The sequence below is a fragment of the Lygodium microphyllum genome, chromosome 8, assembly GCF_053477565.2.
Source record: "Lygodium microphyllum isolate KBCC chromosome 8, Lygodium_microphyllum_v1.1.10, whole genome shotgun sequence".
NCBI lineage: Eukaryota > Viridiplantae > Streptophyta > Polypodiopsida > Schizaeales > Lygodiaceae > Lygodium > Lygodium microphyllum.
In genome coordinates, this window is record NC_141142.1 from 38,574,148 (window position 1) to 38,592,888 (window position 18,741).

The 18,741-nt window shown below is 34.1% G+C and overlaps 1 protein-coding gene across 1 annotated transcript; it reads left to right on the top strand.

The window, feature by feature from the left end:
- Nucleotides 1–676: 676 nt before the first annotated feature.
- On the top strand, nucleotides 677–17,419 carry LOC148032173 (uncharacterized). The gene is made up of 2 exons (XM_087683887.1): nucleotides 677–2,323; nucleotides 17,285–17,419. The coding sequence occupies exons 1-2, from the start codon at nucleotides 677–679 to the stop codon at nucleotides 17,417–17,419; spliced, it is 1,782 nt and encodes a 593-aa protein (XP_087540013.1).
- Nucleotides 17,420–18,741: the final 1,322 nt, after the last annotated feature.

Here is an 18,741-nt window from a genome sequence, read left to right on the forward strand (position 1 = left end):
TGTGTTCAAGAACCAACAGGGAGTCGTCCGCTGTGGCCCGTCCGGCGTCAGGGTCTGAGAGAGAGAGAGAGAGAGAGAGAGAGAGAGAGGGCTTCAATGGTCAAGTTTCTACCCTGGGACCTGGGCGTGGGGGCGTGAGGCAGCACTATTTTGCTTCAAACTTTCAAAGTTCACAACTTCACTGTTCGAGACTCGCAGAGAGAAAGAAGACACATTGGCAGACTCGCAGAGAGAAAGAACTCAGAACTGTCGCAAGAAGATTTGGGCCCTGAAGATTGGCCGCGGCCCGCAAGCCCTGAAGGTAAGCACCATCTCGATTCTTTATAAGTTTATTGTTCAATTTTTATTTTGCTTTAAGTTTTAAAGTTTAAAGTTTAGTCTTTTAAGTTCTACTATTACCAATGTAATTTTTAATTAAGTATTGATATCACTCAATAAAGCAATAGCATGCATGCGATCTCTTTTCTTTTAAGAGTGGTTGGTGAAATGAAAGATTAGTAACAAATTCTTTTTGTTATATGTTTATTGATAAATTTGTGAAGGTTGAAGATAAAAAGGGACTAAAGATCTGAGGAGCTTGGTTTTCAAAGGAACAAAGGCATTATAAAAGGTAGCAAATTTCAAGTATTATTAGCAAAGAAGGTAAGATCGAAACTACTCTTTTTATTTTCAAGAAATGGCACCTAAATCAAGAGAAAAAAGACAAGGAAATCTTCTTTCATGGGTCGGGATTGAACATATAACTAAGCATCCTTCTAAAAAGGTAAAAGAAAACACTAATAATATTGTGGAGTCATCTTCAATTAATGTATTGCCTTTGAATGAATCACTTGATAATATTTCACTTGAAGATAAGGCTGAACTTGAAAGAAAAAAAGAAGGACGTTTACTCTTTCAAGAGAATTGGCTTGACCAATTCAAATGGCTTGTTTATGATAGAGACGAAGTAAAAATGTATTGTAAGTATTGTTTAAAATATCCTCATCCACATAGTGCATATTCAAAAGGGGGATCAATAAATTTTAAAATTAGTAACTTAAAATCCCATGTTCGCACGACTTGTCATAAGTTTGCTATGGAAGCCATTTTGCTTGAAGGAAAAGATTGTATTGAAAAGAGTGTTAAAAAAATAAGGGAAGTCAAAGATGAGGCATTACTTTCATTATTTAGAATTGCATATTTAATTGCTAAACAAAATTTGCCATTTTCAGTTTTTCCTGAGATGATAAATTTGTTGCAAGATTGTCATGCACCATATACAACTAGTCTCTATAATGATGATAAGGCATGTGCTGAAATGATCTATTGCATGGCATCACATCTTATGAAAACCACAATAATGAAGGTTTCTGCTAGTCCATGGTTTGGTGTTTTAATTGATGAGTCCAATGATATCTCTTCACATGGACATATGGTTATTTATTTATCATATCTTGAGAGAGATTGCATTCCCAAGACAAGTTTCTATGGCATTATACGTGTGCATGATGGTACTGCAAAATCTTTGTTTGAAGCTATTATTAGTGAGCTAAAGAAATGTAAGCTAGACTTGTCTAGATTTGTTGCTTTTGGCTCCGATGGATGTTCCACAATGGTAGGAAAGGATAATGGTGTTCAGGCCTTATTGAAAAAACATGTTAATCCATTTTTAACTTCAATTCATTGTGTTGCACATCGTAGTGCCCTTGCAATATCAAGTGTAGCAAAAGAGATGCCTTATTGTAAAAAGCTAGAAAAGCTTATTAATGCCATAGCTTCTTATTTCAATGTTAGCACAAAGAGATTAGAAGGCTTGCAAGCTATGCAACAAGATTTGGCATGTCCCATTCTTCGACTTGAGCATACTTTTGATGTGAGATGGTTAAGTAGATATAGAGCCATTAGTAGAGTATGCAAGTCTTTAGATGCCATACTTGAGATCACAAAAAAAGAGGCATTGCATATTTATGAAGAATTGGTTGAATTTGAGTGTGTTTATTGCTTACATTTCTTAGCTGACATTTTAAGAGGTTTAACAACATTAAGCCAAATGTTTCAAAAGGACTTTGTAGATGTCACAACTATAGATAGTCTTGTGAAGAATGAAATTATATCCATAACACAATATTACATTGATTGTCCTCCTCCTGATATGAATGCATTAAGTGTCGGTATATATGGATATGATATCCTTCCAGACTATGGGCCTGAAAAAGGATATTTATATACATTAAGAGGTGCTTTGCATGGGAATAAGTTTTATGAGCATGATTTAAAACGTAAAATTAATGGAGAAGACTTTAATAGGGCCTTAGAATTTCAAGTTGCTTTTGCCAAGTCAGTGGTAAGTAACTTGAATTCTCGATTTGAAGATAATTCCGTGCTTAATTGTTTGAAAATACTTGTGCCTACACAACATCCAATACAAGAGAAGGCCTTAAAAACCTATGGAATCCAAGAAATAGATAAAGTAACTTCATTTTATGGTTTTCCCAAAAAGTTGAATATAGAGGAATTCCCTGCAATGATAGAAGTTGATGAGTTTAAGAAAGAATTTAGAAATTTTAAGCATCAAGCTTCTAGAGATTGGGTAAGATTCACATTACCAGAGGTAACTTCAGCACTTGCTTGCAACAATATGTGGAGGGATGCTTATCGTAATGTTCTTACTCTTTGTCAAGTAGCTCTTGTCCAATGTTCGAGCATTGCTATTTGTGAGAGAGGTTTTAGTGCTCGAACTGTGATAAAGAGTAAGCTACGTAATCGTTTGGAGATTAAGAGTTTAGATGCATTAATGAAAATCTTTATTGAAGGGCCTTCTAAATTCACTAATATGGAGTTCATTGAGAGTATGGACTTATGGGCTGAAAAAACACATCGACATTTATACACAGCACAAGGAATTTGCTCATTGATTTTGCAATAACTTTGCATATTCAAAGGGGCAATTGATTTTTTATGGCCTATGATGATATTGAAGTCACTGTGCATTATTTGCGCTTTTGTTATCTTAAATTTTTTACCTTTTTTCATTGACACAATTTCTTCTTTTTTCCTATATGTTTATTATATTTTTATAATGTAAAATTTGCTTTTTTTTTCTTTATGTTTAGTTCTTTATCTATGTTAAACTTATTTTTTCTACGTTCTCTTTCATGTTAGTTTTGTTTTCTCTTTTTGGTATCATGGTTGCTTCTTTCAATAAAATATGCTTGTTTTTTAAATCTTTTTTTTTAAATTTTGCTTGTATTTCATTATATTCTTTTTCATGTTTTTTTTCTTTTTTTAATAAAAAAATTAACTTATTTTCTTTTGGGTTTTTGTTTTATACTTTCTTTTATTTTTGTGCTTATGATGTATATACTTCTCTGAGGCCATAGCGTCTAGACCCATTAAGAGACATAAAAACCACCTCTATACATTTATTTTTTACTATTAAAAATGTAGATAAAAAATGTAAATTAAGTTTCTTAATGATAATAAAGGTTTTCATTTTTAAGGCATAAGAGAAGTAATTTAAAAAATTCCAAGAAAAACTTTGAAATAAAGATCCTTTCAAATAATAATAAAAAGGTGATTATCTTTTCATTATATATTTAAAAGGGAATTAGACCGGTTCAATTTGTAGGATAAAAGGATTTGGACCGGTTCAAGTTGAAATGGAAAAGTTTTGGATGGTTCAAATTTTCCGAAACTTCTTTAGGCTAAGACAAGAAGGATTTATGTCAGGTTCACAAAATTTTTTTTCCCGAACACTGCTTCCTCACAACCTTCTCCTCCCCCTTCTCCCTTGTGATTTCCTTCACACTTCCTTTGTCATTCTTTTTAAGTTTTCTCTTTGTTTGTGTGTTTGTGAAAACCTTTGCGGGTTTTTGCCACTATGATAGTTTTCACTCTTTTTTTTCACATAGTATAGTGCCACTATTATAACCATGCTTGTGGTGACATTAATAGTGATGCCAAAAATATTGTCACAGCCTAATGTCACTATAGCTTTGTTTGCTTGTAGTGTAGGCTTAGTATAGTCATCAATATTTCCTTTCCTAAAATCATCATAATAATGATTAGTAATAATGTCAATATTGACACAATGGAATATTTTGGTGCATATTCGAGCACATATAGCAATTTTGATGGGTAGTGGGAGAATATAAGTATGGAAGCAATGGAAAATCTAGAAAAGTGGAGGTAGTAGAAGGAGGTCGTATGCACTGAGTTGTAATTGCCTCATCATTGTTTCTTGAGAGTGGTGGTTAGTCCTCCTTCAATATGAACTTTGTAAGTGTACTCCTCCAACCTATATTTTCTTTAGATTTATATTTTTAATTTTGTTTCAATAATCTATACTTTCCCTCTAATATTTATTGTGTGTCTACTATTTTTCTAGTATGGGGAAAATAGTCATATACTAATGACATTGGAGAAAGAGAATGCATTGAATCAATTAATGAATATAGATCATTTAATGAATATAATCCTTTTAAATATAAAATGTGATAATAACATAATAGATTACATACCAAACCTACAAGAAACTAACAATAATTTCTTAACAGGGTACCTCTTTTGAATAAGACCAATTAAGTCAATCGATGTTTTAAAAAATCATTTTAACACTTGAATTTGCATGTTCTTAGTGAATTGCAGTCTATTTCAAGAAAAACATCTCAAGTTCTTAAAGGTATATTTATCTCTCTTTTCACATTTTCAAGATACATTCATTCAATGTGAGTGTATTAGATACAAATTATCATCTAATGTAGTTGTCTTTGGAAAATTTACAAGTTCAAACTAATCTGATGTAGTTATACAAGATAACACTTAGAATTGCTAACCTCACTGTTCAATGTCAATATAGTCAAACATAAGTAAATTATCTAATTTAATTTTCTTTTGAACATTTACAAGGTTGAATTTGATGAAATTAGACATGGCACTGCTTAGAATTACTAGCCTTTGTGTAAGTTTCACTTAATTCCTCTACAGGATCCATAGAGAAAACGATGCAATGAGATATGAATGTTAACGTGGTTATAAATGTATTTCCATCACATTTAGTAATTTATTTGTGTATAAATTTTCACCAATATTTCCTATGGCAATTTATATCACAATATGTTCAAGCACTTAGATTAGCAGGAAAGTGACTAATGTAAGATTACTGCTAGAGACTAATTACATGTGAAGTCATATAATTAATGTTTAGTTGAAGTTTCTCCATGTAGGTATTGTCTAAGTTATTGATTCCAAAAACTTTATGACTCGAGAAATCATAGATTAACCTTGCAAACATATATCTCACCACTCATAGTTTAAGTGGGAAAGTCAAAATGGTTCTTATTTGGGACTTATCAATTACAGACTATACCGTATCTATACTAATGAACCACATAATCTTACACCTAATTAACAATGTTGATTGATATGTTAACAAGGGAATGCACTATTGATAAAAGAATTTTCTTGCTTAAAAAGGTTTGTTGAACAAGGTAGTCACTAAAAGTATGATTGGCTTGTGCTACTATTAGCTACACCTTCAGGCAACCAATGAGTATAAGTGAATTGTTATGCTAAGAAGATACAAAAAGAGTAACAATAGAGGTAAGTAACACCAAAATAGAGGAATCATGTAGCTCCTAATGGGTCATACAATGTCAATAGAAGACAAAGTGGATAGACAATGTCCTTATCTCATCAAGGGTTCTTGCCCTTGCCGTGATTGCCATTGTGATTATGACGATGGTTGTCTTTGTGATCATCATTTTTTAAATTAGGTTTGTAGTGATCCTTGTGTTTTTTAATTTTTTCATTTTCATGGCTAACTCTTACAAGAACAATGTTGTTGCAAGTGATGAGAAGAAAGGCTACAAGGATGAAGGCAATGAATAGTAGGAGCATGGCTTGGCTTTGTCCTTATGCATATGCACAATGAGCTTTTGACAAATATCTAGGTATGAAAAAAAAGAGATCTCCTACCTAATTCACTACATAAAAATATACATATCTAAGGATTCTTAGAACTAGGGAAAAAGGGCACTCTTCCTATATAGCTTAGATGGGAAACTTTCACTACAAAGGGATTTTTGCTATATCTAGCAAGTTACTAGATAGATATTTCACTATATAGAGATTTTTCCTATATTCAAAAAAAATCAATAGATAGGTAATATTGTGATACATCGAGAATGATTCACTATATAGATATATTTTTCGTATATGGGAAAAAACTTACTAAATAGGTAACCTTAGGGTACATTAGAGTAAATACTATACTAAATTTAAAAAAATAATCTTTAAAAATATATATGTTATGATGATATAAAAGTGCAACAATATCAATGGAGGTTCATAGCAACTGTTCATGGAAGCTACTTGATCACACAGAACCAAAGAAGAATTAAATGATGATTAGGATAATGATGATGTGCACCATTAAAACTATATTAAAAATTAAAAAATAATAAATTTAATTATATTCTATAAATAGCATAGATATGAAGAGCAATAAAGAAGTGAGCACTAGTGAATGTGAGCGATGCGTGTTTTAGATTTTTGGCTATGGCTATTTTAGAACTGATACCAACCCAATCAGTCATTAAGGGCCAATAATCTACATCTAAATAAACATGCATTTTGACTATGGCTACAACATGTGATTAGAACAACCTTGGTCACTAACATTGGCATTTCTCTTTACTTTAAGGAATAGCATACCATAATTGAAAATGTCATACAAACCTGAGTCAACTAAACTAGACATACTGCTCTCTTGCCATGGGTTTGATACTTTATTGGCTTACATAGTTTTCCATTAGGATCTTTCTTGCCACCCTTCTCAACTTGAATTTTGCTACTTTTCTTTGTCATAGTAGTGGGAGAGGAGGAGAATCAAATGGTTTGAAGTTATCTCTTCACAAGTGTGCCCTTGTGTCTTCTTGGTCTTCTTGCTAAAATCTTCCTCACTCTTGTCCATATTAAACATGATTCATATAATAAAAGTAGGATTTAGAGTTATCATCTCAGAACTTACTTTTGATGTAATCCATTGACTACACACATTTTTGTTAGAACATTTCATTACATTAAAGGGACTTGAATTTGATAAAGAGAAAGAAAGTGACACACAAGATCATGAAACATTGTGCTTAAAGTTGGAGATAATTGATAAAAATCAACTATATGATGAAAGAGTCCTTATAGAAGATAAATGAAGAAAAGAAAAAATACACAACATTTCAAAAACATGATGCAGTTAATCAAAACTTGTAGATAGGTCTAACAAACTTGATGCATTGCATGGAGTAGTTGACTAAAATAAAGAAAAATATAATGTTGCAAGAAAGAAGATACATTTTGTATGAAAATAGGAGCATAAAAGTTAAGTATTTAATTGAATCCATGACCTATCAATAGGGAACTTTATAGTATCTAACATCAATTTATTCATGCTAATAAGGTTAAATTAAAAACTTTTGATAAACTTAGCAACATGATATACTATACCAATTTGAAAATATAGTATGAAAAAAAAAAACAGTGTGTCACAATCTAGATCTTAAGAAAAATAGCTAGAAACTTCAAGTAACATATTGTCTTGCTAAGAAAGTCTACTCAAAACATATGTCAACTTGATATAGTGCGTCAAGTGGATGGCAAAAGTGTCAAATATTCCAAAAAGCTTGGTGTAGTCTATGAAGTCAACATAAAATTTGTAAAAGCTTAATGCATTACATCAAATAAGGAATAAAATTCACTCAAAATTCAAACCAATTTGATGGAATGGATGAATGAAAAAATAATATCATCGCAAGATACAAGAATATTGATACATCATGTCAACTCACACTAAGAAGCGAATGAATTGATGCATTTGATACAATTGAACATGAAATTTATTCAAAAGTGAAATAAAAATTATTCCAAACAATATGAATTTGATATAGTGCATGAAGTAGAAGTGAAAAAAAAAAACTAGCAACTTAATTCACCATATCAAGTTGGTATCAAATTTATAAAATCTCTATAACAAGTTGCTACATTACATCAAGTCAATGACAAAATTGTAACAAAACATAAAAGAGCTTGATGCAATTCATCAAATGTAAGACAAACATATACATAACAGTTAAGAAACTTGGTGCATTGCATCCAGGTACTATACAATTAAAATAAAAAATCATGTCAATTTAATGCACACTATGAAGCTAGTATAAAATTAACATTTAAAATCACACCAACTTGATGTACTTTATCAAGTTAGTATAAAAACTTACCACAAAATAATACAATATTAATGTAGTGTATCAAGAAAAGAATGAAGTATTAGAATTTTTAACCCCATTTGATGCATTGCATCAAGTGGGCGATAAATTTGTCAAAATTTCTTACCCCACATGATACATCGCATGAAATGGAGAATGAAAATCACATACATAATCACAACATGAAATACCTTACCATAGTAAAAGAGAGTATCAAGAAAAGTTGATCCAATGCATCAAGTTGGGAGTAGATTATACATTTTATACAACGTACATGTACTAGATATATAGATTACTTCTACAACAAGTGTAGTTTACCAATTTAGATGGAAAATATACAAAAAATATCAAGCTACAATAGAAACTATGAGAAAAATAACTTAATACTTTATATGATGCAATAAATTACACACTAAATCCTTATTATTTTGGCAAATCTTGCATCTCATCTCATGTTCTTTTGTTATCCTTTACTCGATATAGCAATAGGCTCACATTATACTAAAATAGATTCAACAAGCAAATGGCTCCTTTGGAATAGTTCATAAACCAATCCAATGATAAACAAAAGAGAAATAGTCCTAAATGATCAAGGCTACAATAAGCAACACATCAAAAACTTAAAAAAGAACACTAATATAAGAATCTAAAAAATGTATCAACTTTGAGATCATTAGGCTTCTCATCACAAATCTTTGTATGCAAGTCAGAAACATGGTCATAGGTATCATCAATACAATCCTACCTAGCACAGTCCCTATTCAAAGTTATTGTAATATCATAATCAACATAGAGCTTGTTGTCAAAAATTTCATAATGGAATGGTCATAAAAATCTAAACCATGAAGAAGAAGAAGAAGAATCTGAGATTATGATGACCATAGCTATATTGATGAAGTTATAAATGATTGTGATGATTCCATCTTGGATTATTAATAAATCTAGAAGCATTTGTATAATAGGTGCTTCATGGATAGAAAAGGAATGATAGAGGTGATGCACAATAGTACTAAGGTAGGCAATAGAGTCCATCTATAACATGGCCAATACGATTGCGAGTAGTATACTAGCACAAAAATGTGCAACATCAGTAATATCTTCATCTCCACAATAGGCAACATCTCCAAAATGATGCCTTACATATCTAAGGTAGTGTGTAATTTGCAAGAAAAGTGAGAAACTCCATGGGAAGAATAGATAACTCCACAAGAAAGGTGATAGCCCTTCTATATTAGTATAAAAGTGTTATGTGTGGATCAATATAATGTATTTAAGGTTGTCATGGTTTATGACAATGATTGTGATATACTTCAAAGCTATCATGGTCATTGAAAAGATGATATTAAAAGTTGCAAAGTTTGCATTGTCATGTTGATGAAAATCAAGTGAATGAAAAAGTGATGGAAGATCTTTAATGATAATATTCAAGTTATACACATCTGGATTGCAATGTCTATTCATATGTTGAATACATATATTGAATGAGTATTTATCATGAAGATTAAGTTAGTTTCGCATCCCTTAGTTGAGAGACAAGTGCCATATGCCTTTATAGAATAGAAATGTATACTTTTTCATGACTAGAGACATAATTTGTAGCAACACAAAATTGTGCATGCCAAGCAATAACACTCCCACTTTTTGTAATGTAAATTTTTGGCACCTCTAGATCGAGTAGATCATGGACAAGGTAGTAAGAAAAAAACATATTGTTACAGGAGATTAATTGTGTAGTATGGTGTAAAAAGCAAGGAAAAAACTAGGAGAAGAAACCCATATATTGCTTAATATGTGAAGAATAATAGTGCTACTATTGACAGATTTGAATAGGGATTTTATATAGTCTAGCATTATTGCTAGAGACTTCTCACTATTATATATTTGAAGTTCCCTCTTAGTTATCTTAAATCAAGTTTTTTTTGATTATTTTGAAAATTCTTGCTCCACTAGTGTTATGAATGTAAGATAGATGGTTAAAATTGAAAGAAGAGTACTTTTATGACCTAGAACAAGGTTATCCATGTGTGTATGGACTGCATAGGTTTTGGGCTATTATGATGAATTTACAAGAATGTTTTTAGATCAAAACATATTGTATTGTCTAAAATCATGTGACATGATTCTAATGCATGTAAACTAAATATAGTTGAGTTTATATTGAGTCATGGCCTTGGTCTATGTGTTGATGTATATGCTATGTATTGTTTGGGCTCAAGCTTTTATACCATAGTCATAAACTATGGTTGGGATTCATATATAATCGATTTTTGTTGTTTCATTCCATATTCTTCTATAAAATTTCATCTCTTTGTGCTTCAAGCTCTTATTTCTTAAGTCTCTGTGACCTTGGACTCTGATCCTTAATCTCTTCCCTCTCTCTTTCCCTCTTTATTTCTCTCTCTTCTTCTTTGTTTCTCTCCCTTCCTTCATCTCTTCATTTCTCTATTTCTCCCCCTCTCTCTCAATGCATTTTTAGGGCAATGCTCTTTGTGACACTACCAATTTATGTTGAAAATGAGGATCGGTATGTCTTTGTACCCTTATAGTGTTGACACTTACATTTAGACAATCTGTACGGCCACTCATTGAGTGAATTTGAATGTGGCTCCAAATGTATAGGGTGATCCACTGCTCTCTTGGAAGGTATTGAAGTAGCCCCTTCAAACAAATCCCTGTACTCCTCAAATTGAGCTTTCCAATCCAAATTCTCAACTAAATTCTTGGACTGATCCTGAACCTCTTTGTTTAGGTGCAAAACAAAAATCTGAGAGCACTTCTTGTACTACTTCTTGAGTTGCTTTATGGTGATAAGTTGAAAATTGGATTTACTAGAGATCCTGTGTAGATGGATAAGCTACCTATCAAAGTGGAAAACTCCATATACACCTACAAGAAATTCATAACAATCTCCCCTATGGTCATTAGCCAATTATACCAAAGTACAACATCTATGGGTCCCATTTTCAAAATAATTTTGTTTACATTTTCTTTATAATTTTTAGCCAATGTATGAAAACCTATGGACATATTTAAGTGTCAATATCCTCTTCACCATTAGCCACCTGAACTCTTATGGACTAACATAAATCAATAGGAAGACAATGCAACCTTTCCATAACAGGGTTATTTACAAAACTATGCTTACTACCACTGTCTATCAGGATAAATACATCCTTTCCAAGAACGTTATCCTTCATACAAAGTTTATTAGGCCTCTTAGAACCTATCCAAGCATCTATGGAAATAGAACAAAGGATAGTTGTAGCACTAGGTCAATTTGTTTTATGAATAGGTAAATCTGTCCTACTAATATCAAAAGAAACGTGTCCACTAGGTCAAATGAAAATCTATGAGTAATCTCATACCATTGATTTGGATCAAGATCTTGACCATGCTTATAAAATTCAGTTTGTGTGCATACAATGGGTTCTTCAATTATCTCTTCATCCGCATCCTCAAGTACTATCATATTGTAATTTTTGGCTTTTGTAGGCTTCTAAGTGATCCTTCATGCATGATCAATCATATATTTTTCATCACATTTGAAACATAGACCCTTTTCTTTGCACTCTCTAAAAAAAACCATAGGTATGGCTTGCCATTGTTTGCTCAATTATTTCTAGTTCTATTATTACCTTGCTTAAGCTCTACATTATGGTTGATTGCTACGTTTGAAGCACTTTATTGTATTGAAGCATTGAAAGTAGGATATGTGGGATGTTGGGGCTACTAAAAGAAGTACTAAACCCCCCATAATTTCCACCAAAGTTACCCTATTTACCACAGCCTTTTGTTGTACAAAAGAAGACTCCATGGAAGTATCCTTCTTACAGTTATGAGCATAACTCTCTACTAATTGAATAGCCTGGAATAACATTGTGGATTTTTTGTCCATAACATCAACTAAGGTAAAGGTAGTGAATCTCAAGTCATATTGGCTTCTAATGAACCCATCTCCTGATCCATTGCTACATCCTAATGAGCATAACAAACAAAATCCTTGGAACAAGTGGCTCAACATCCTCAACTACCTTTACCATATAAGCATAATGGTGAGCTACATAATCTTCAAAAAAATTCTTTGATAGGGTGTCTAACCTTGCTAGATCACCATACCACTGGATCAATTAATGGAGCCTTTACATTACCATGTGCTCTCTGTACACTTAGTGTCTTGATTGAAGGAATACCAAGCTTATCATCCAAACTCTCTAAACCACTAGAATCTCCATCAAATCCCAAAAGACCAGTAGATGCATCATTATCATCCAACTCTTTCTTCTTTCTTTTGTGTTTACATGCAACACTTGTAGATCCACCTAAAGATGCGGGGGTACTTCTTAGTCTCCCAGACAAGAGCTAGCTACACAGAACTATCATTATCATCATCATCATCATCTAATGCATCACCACAAGATGCATACCAACTGCTCAAGTCATAAAAATTTGCATCATTGTTCACTTTGAACTCACATCTAATAGGGTTATAACAAGGATACCCTTTCTGCTCTAAAGAGTATTCAATAAAAATACATTTTTAAACCTTTGGATCAAGCTTCTTTTGTAGCTCATCTGGCACATCAATATCTGCAATATAGCCAAACACATTCAAATGTGACACATTAAGCTTCTTGCCTATAAAGCATTCTTCAAGGGTTATCTCATGAATTGGACCTATGAGATTTTTGTTCATAATATAGACACTAGCATGAATAGCTTTAGACAAATATGTTTTGGTATATATTTTTTTAGCCATCAATGCTTGTGTAGCTTCTATAATATGCATATTTTTTCTTTCTACAACCCCATTTTACTATGAGATATACCTGCAACAAGTAAATTGTCTCTTTATCACATGAGATACCAAGAAGGCACTAAACTCATTAGAGAGGTACTCTCCTTTTCTATATGATCTCAAGCACTTAATTTTTAAGCCTTTTTATTTTTTAATCGCAGCCTTGCACAAAGTTTTGAAGTGCTCAAATACATCACTCTTTTCCTTTATGAAATATACCCAGAGCTTCCTTGAACAATCATCAATAAACGCAACAAAATATTTGTTGTCACTAAGAGATATAGTCTTTGTAAGCCACCAACAATCTATATATACAATATCAAGTTCTTTTTTACTCATATCTTTGTCATGCAAAAGGGGTTATCTTGCTTGCTTACCAAAATCATATGGTTTACATGCTTTGTGAAATTCTACAAGTCTAAAAGCTGGCAACCCTCTACCTAATCCTTTGGACTACATTAATTTTATCCATTACACATTTGCATATTCAATTTGTTTATGCCATATTTCAATGTTTGTGATCGCTTCTTTTTCTTTAGCACACATAGCAACATTCATAGTATGAATTTTAGTATTTAAAGTGAACATGTGGCAAACTCTACTTCCTTTCGCAACCAATTGTCACTAATCATTAAAGTCTTCTACAAAACAATATTTTGCATTAGATTGAACTTGTAACCCTTGATCTACCATTTAACCAATAGACACTATATTCTTAGTGATTGAAGGTACATGTAATATATCTAATAAACTCTTTATCTATCCATCATGCAAGGACAAGGGAACCTTTCTAATGTGTGAAATTGGGTGATATGAGTCATCATCCATTCATAAAGATTTTGTAAGTATTCTATATATATCAATATGATATAGTCTTTGGGAGTGTATATGATGTGTCTCTTCTCTCCCTCGTGCATCTCTACATATCTTCTCTCTCTACATCTCAACATGATATTAGAACTATCACGATCGACTACAATCAATTCCTTAAAGAAGACAATCGAGAAGTATATTTATATAGTATGCCTTCAATTCTTGATTTATATTCTTTTCATGCTTAAAATTGATGTATTGTGTATGTTATGAGTATTTTATGTTATGAATTTTAAGCGTAGAATATGTTAACTCGATCATCATCAATCATAATTTAGATTATAGATATGTTGAATTGTAGATATGTCTTTCTTGGACACCCTAAAATTTTCTAGTTGAAAAACTCTTAAGGAAACTCATTTATCAAGAAAACCAGTTTTGCTGATATGCTAGGACTCACAAGATTTATTCCTAGCAAATTCCTACTCAATTTGGAGTTCTATGTCAAAACTAATGTCAGTTCACATAAATTGGACTTGAAATAGGAAAACAAATAGGAGAACAACTTTTGGTGCAGACTTCTATGACACAGGTTTCATCACAATTACTCACTTTGTCATGATTACTCACTCTTGCATTTCTACCAAAGTTAGCCGGATCATCATCTATTCTTGACTAAAAAGTAAAGCGATAATGTTTTGATCATTTTTCATATTTCTTATCTATGTTGGGTTGATTTATTATCGCACATGTTTTGTCTATTCTAGGTCAACATGTCTTGCCCACTTTTCGTCTATCTTGGGTCTCTTTCATTTGGAGTATGCTCTTTGAACTAAACATCTCTCTTTACAACATAGGTTCATCATATGACTTATTATGTTATACTTTGTTCCTCCTTTATAATATGGTGTGTAGATTCTATGATCTCATATTGTATGTATTCTCTTAGCTAGATATCTCAAATTCTATCATCGCTAATGGATTTCCTTTTGGACAACGTTGTCATGGCACTACTCACACACCGTGTAAAAAAAATCTAGAGTGTGGCTTCCTTTCAAATTTAGAGAGTCAATGCCATTTTAGACATTAGTATTAGTGTCCATGGTTAAAAAATATTAGATTTCAATCAATTTTTAATATTCTAGATATTATCTCTTGTTAAAAAAATCTACAAAACTATAGACAACTTCTAGATTAGGATGATATGTAAAAGAAAGCAAGTAGCTTTTAGCTAATTTGAAAGGATTTTATATAAAAAGGGAGATAAGTGAAATTGCGCGATGCGCGATAACTGTTTTCAAGCAGTGAACAGAACTTCAAAAGTGGGAGATAAAGTGGCAGGATTCTGGCTAGGTTTCCTAGTATTTATCCCCCGTTTCGGAGCCATTGGAAGGATTATATTAGCAATCTGAGCAGCATGGAGGAAGGTATTATTTTGTACATGTTTTTGTCTATTAGAGTTCTAGTTTCTCATAATGCTAAAAGAAATTGACCGGCTTCATCTCTGTTAGTATTCTTCTATATTTTCTAATTCTTTTTTCAAGTATTCTTCTACATCTTCAATCCTCTAAACCCCTTGTCTTCCGTCTACTCCTCTCTTTGAATCTACCTTCACCCTACTATCACTTATCTTCAAGAACTTGGCTTAAAACCTTCAACCATTCTACCATCTCCTGAGTCTAAGCTCTTGAACCCCCATACATTCTTCTCTTGCCAAACCCTGTGGTGACCTTCAAGCCTACACGTTGCGACATTGGTGAACCCGACGTGAAGGTCGGTGTAAGAGAAATCCAAGATGGGGGATTCTTCAGGAGATACTCTATAACAATTGGTGCGCATACTACAGCAAACTCAGCAACAACAAATCCAAATGTTACAACAACAACAAGAAAGCCAAGAAGAAGAGAAGATTGATTCCACAGATTTCAAGGCCCTAGAAGAAGTTGGGTGTGAATTAAAACAATTTAATGGTCAAAATGTATATGTTTTCATTCGTTTGTATGTTGAGAAAATGCTCTTCTTTGGTGTACTGCAACATGAATGGAGCTGTTATTTTGCTAGACTAGCCAAGCATGGTCTTCAAGAAAGAATCCACGGTCTTTTTCAACAAGATGTAGATTGGGATGCATTCAAAAAAGCCCTACGTAAAGAATTCTTCTTAGAAGACTCTGGCCTTATGACAAAGAAAAGTTTCACTGAATGGGTTAAAAAGCCCAACAAAGGTTCAGGTGCAACAGCTCTATACCATAAATTTGAAAGTAAATTTGGACAACTTGATACTAAAGACCAACAAAGTATGGAAGGTTAGAAGATTGAATTATTCCTTAAGGCTGTAGATCCCATTCTGCAAGAAAAGCTTGCTGATTGCCTAGAAGATGCTACCTCCGAATCAGGAGTCAAGACTGCATGGATAAATGTTACTGATGCAGTTAACATGATTACTCAAAGACAGCGGATGAGACTAATACTGGGATCTACTTCAACTTCACAACTCCATTGATGGAGCTTCTTCCACCATCAAAATCCCCTATTCGTTTGACTAATCAGCCAACTCTTTCTTCTTCTGTTCCATCTAAAAATGATATCATGGATGAACTTATTAAAAGCATGCATGACCTTCATTTGAATCTTACAGAAATTAGTTCCAAAGTAGAGAAGCTGGATGCCAAAGTTGAAGAATGAGGATGATCATCAACTCAAAGACCCATGAGAGAAGGCTTTAAGAGGCGATATCTGTGGTGTGACAACCAATAACATGAGAAGAGGGAGTGTTTTGCCTTCCGTGAGGCTGAAGCATAGATGCTCCTCTTTTGGAAAGACGCAAAAATCCATGCAGCTGAAATTGGTCTTCCGTTGGAGCCAAATTTTGGCAATGGTGGAATGAAGAAAATATTTGAAGATTTAGCTCTAAAGAATGCCTATGCAGCAATTGATGCAGCTACCTATGGACTACAGATTGAGCCAACTAAATCAAGTTTGAAAGCATATAAAGTTAATGTGCAATCTAAAGTATGGATGCAGGCACTCGATCAAATGGAACATGATAAAACAACCAAAGAAGATATGGCTAACGCCAGTCAGTGCATTCGAGGAATAACTGGTTGGAAAGAATCGGTAGATTCTTTTTCTTCCTTTGCACATTTGGTTGACGTCAATCATAAAGAAGTCTTGAATGAATAAAAGAGAAGTAGAGAAGATGAATCACGGCCTTTCTCTTTTGGCCCTCCAAAACGGGTAGCTAGAAGAACGCATGAACAACCAAAGCTTGCTAAAATATAACCCTAGATCAAGAGATGAAAGATGTTAGAGATCAGCGCCTGTACGGGACTGTACAGTCAGACTGCCAGATGGCAGTCCGACTGCCTGCAGTCCAGCCAGCTGCATTTAATGCAGCCGACCTGCCTTGGTTTTTGCCCAGTTTCTTGGCTATAAATAGCGGAGGACTTCAGCAGTCTCCGACACTTCTCTGCTTACAGATTACAGACTGTTGGCACGAGCAGATTCCGTCTCTGTTTGCAGATTTCAGACAGGAGACAGTGTAGATTGCAACGGACTTCGAGATGAACAATAGGTTGCATCGTCGAGGTAGAGACACACAGTCCAGCGCACTGCGCCCATGTATATATCTACATATCTTTGTATTCAGTACACTTTATACATTAGATCTTCATCTTCCACTGTCTCTCTCTCTCTCTTCTCTCTCTACGCTCTCTCTCTCTCAGTCCTACGCTTATGCACCACTTCACTCTGACATGGTATCAGAGTAGTATTAGAGGGATGACTGAGTGCAGAACCAACCTGAAGAGGAGTTTCTATCGCGACATAAATTTGTGTTTTAAGCATTTGAGGGCAGACAGGAGGGCTGCGCTTCAGAACAAGGCTGAAGCGAGCATGGGCACGCAGGAAAGAAGTCTTGGTGGTGGATTTGTTGTTGTTTACTGCTATTTGACAAGGAAGAAGTTTGAGTTTTCAGCTTTCAAGTGCAGGTTTTACTTTTTCATCGCCTCGGAAGGGTGAAGAAGTTTCAAGACGCGAAAGTACCTTAGCAGGCTGAGTTTTCACAGTCAAGAGGGTGCTGCTTTTGCGTTTGTGAAGGCATTACAGGTGAAGATGTCTACAGAGATTGACTTGGAGTTCCAGACAATTATGGACCGGAAGGTACCTATTTTACTGGCTCTTCCAACAGATCAGAAGCTCGACGGTGACAACTACCGCATCTGGCACGTCATGATGTTGGCCATCCTTAAGTTCTATGATTTGGCGGATCTTGCACAGGATGAGATCGACCGGCCCTCGATAAGAGATGAGTCCAAACTCTCTTCCGATGCTCATGGGGAGTTGGCCAAGGCTCAATCTCACTGGGACAAACTGAATGCCAGGATTCGTTCCTTTCTTTTTCTATCTTGCACTACAGCCGTGATAGCTCACATCGAGCACTTGACGGTGGCTTGGGAGATATGGCTGGAGCTTGATCAGATGTACAACTGGATGACCCTTATGAAGTGGGTTTCTTTGGAGGTTCAGATGTGGACCTTGTCCGTAAACAAGTCTTCTTCGTTGCGGGAGCACATCAACAAGCTAAGATAGCTTCAGATGCAGGTTCAGAATGTGGGGAACCCGATTTCCCCCAAAGACATGGTGATCACACTATTGTCCCAATTGCCGCTATGATTCGGTACATTCTACTCCGCCCTTATTGCTTCGGGGCGGGAGTCTACTCTTCGGTGGGAAGAGTTGGTTACTATGGTCTTGGACCAAGAGGAACAGCTAAAGGAACAGAATGCTTCCAAGTCGGAGGCGCTGACAGATCAAGCCTCTCAGAAGAACGGGAAGGACCAAAAGAAGAAGAAGGGGGATAACAAGTCAAAGAAGGACAAGGACAAGGACAAGGAG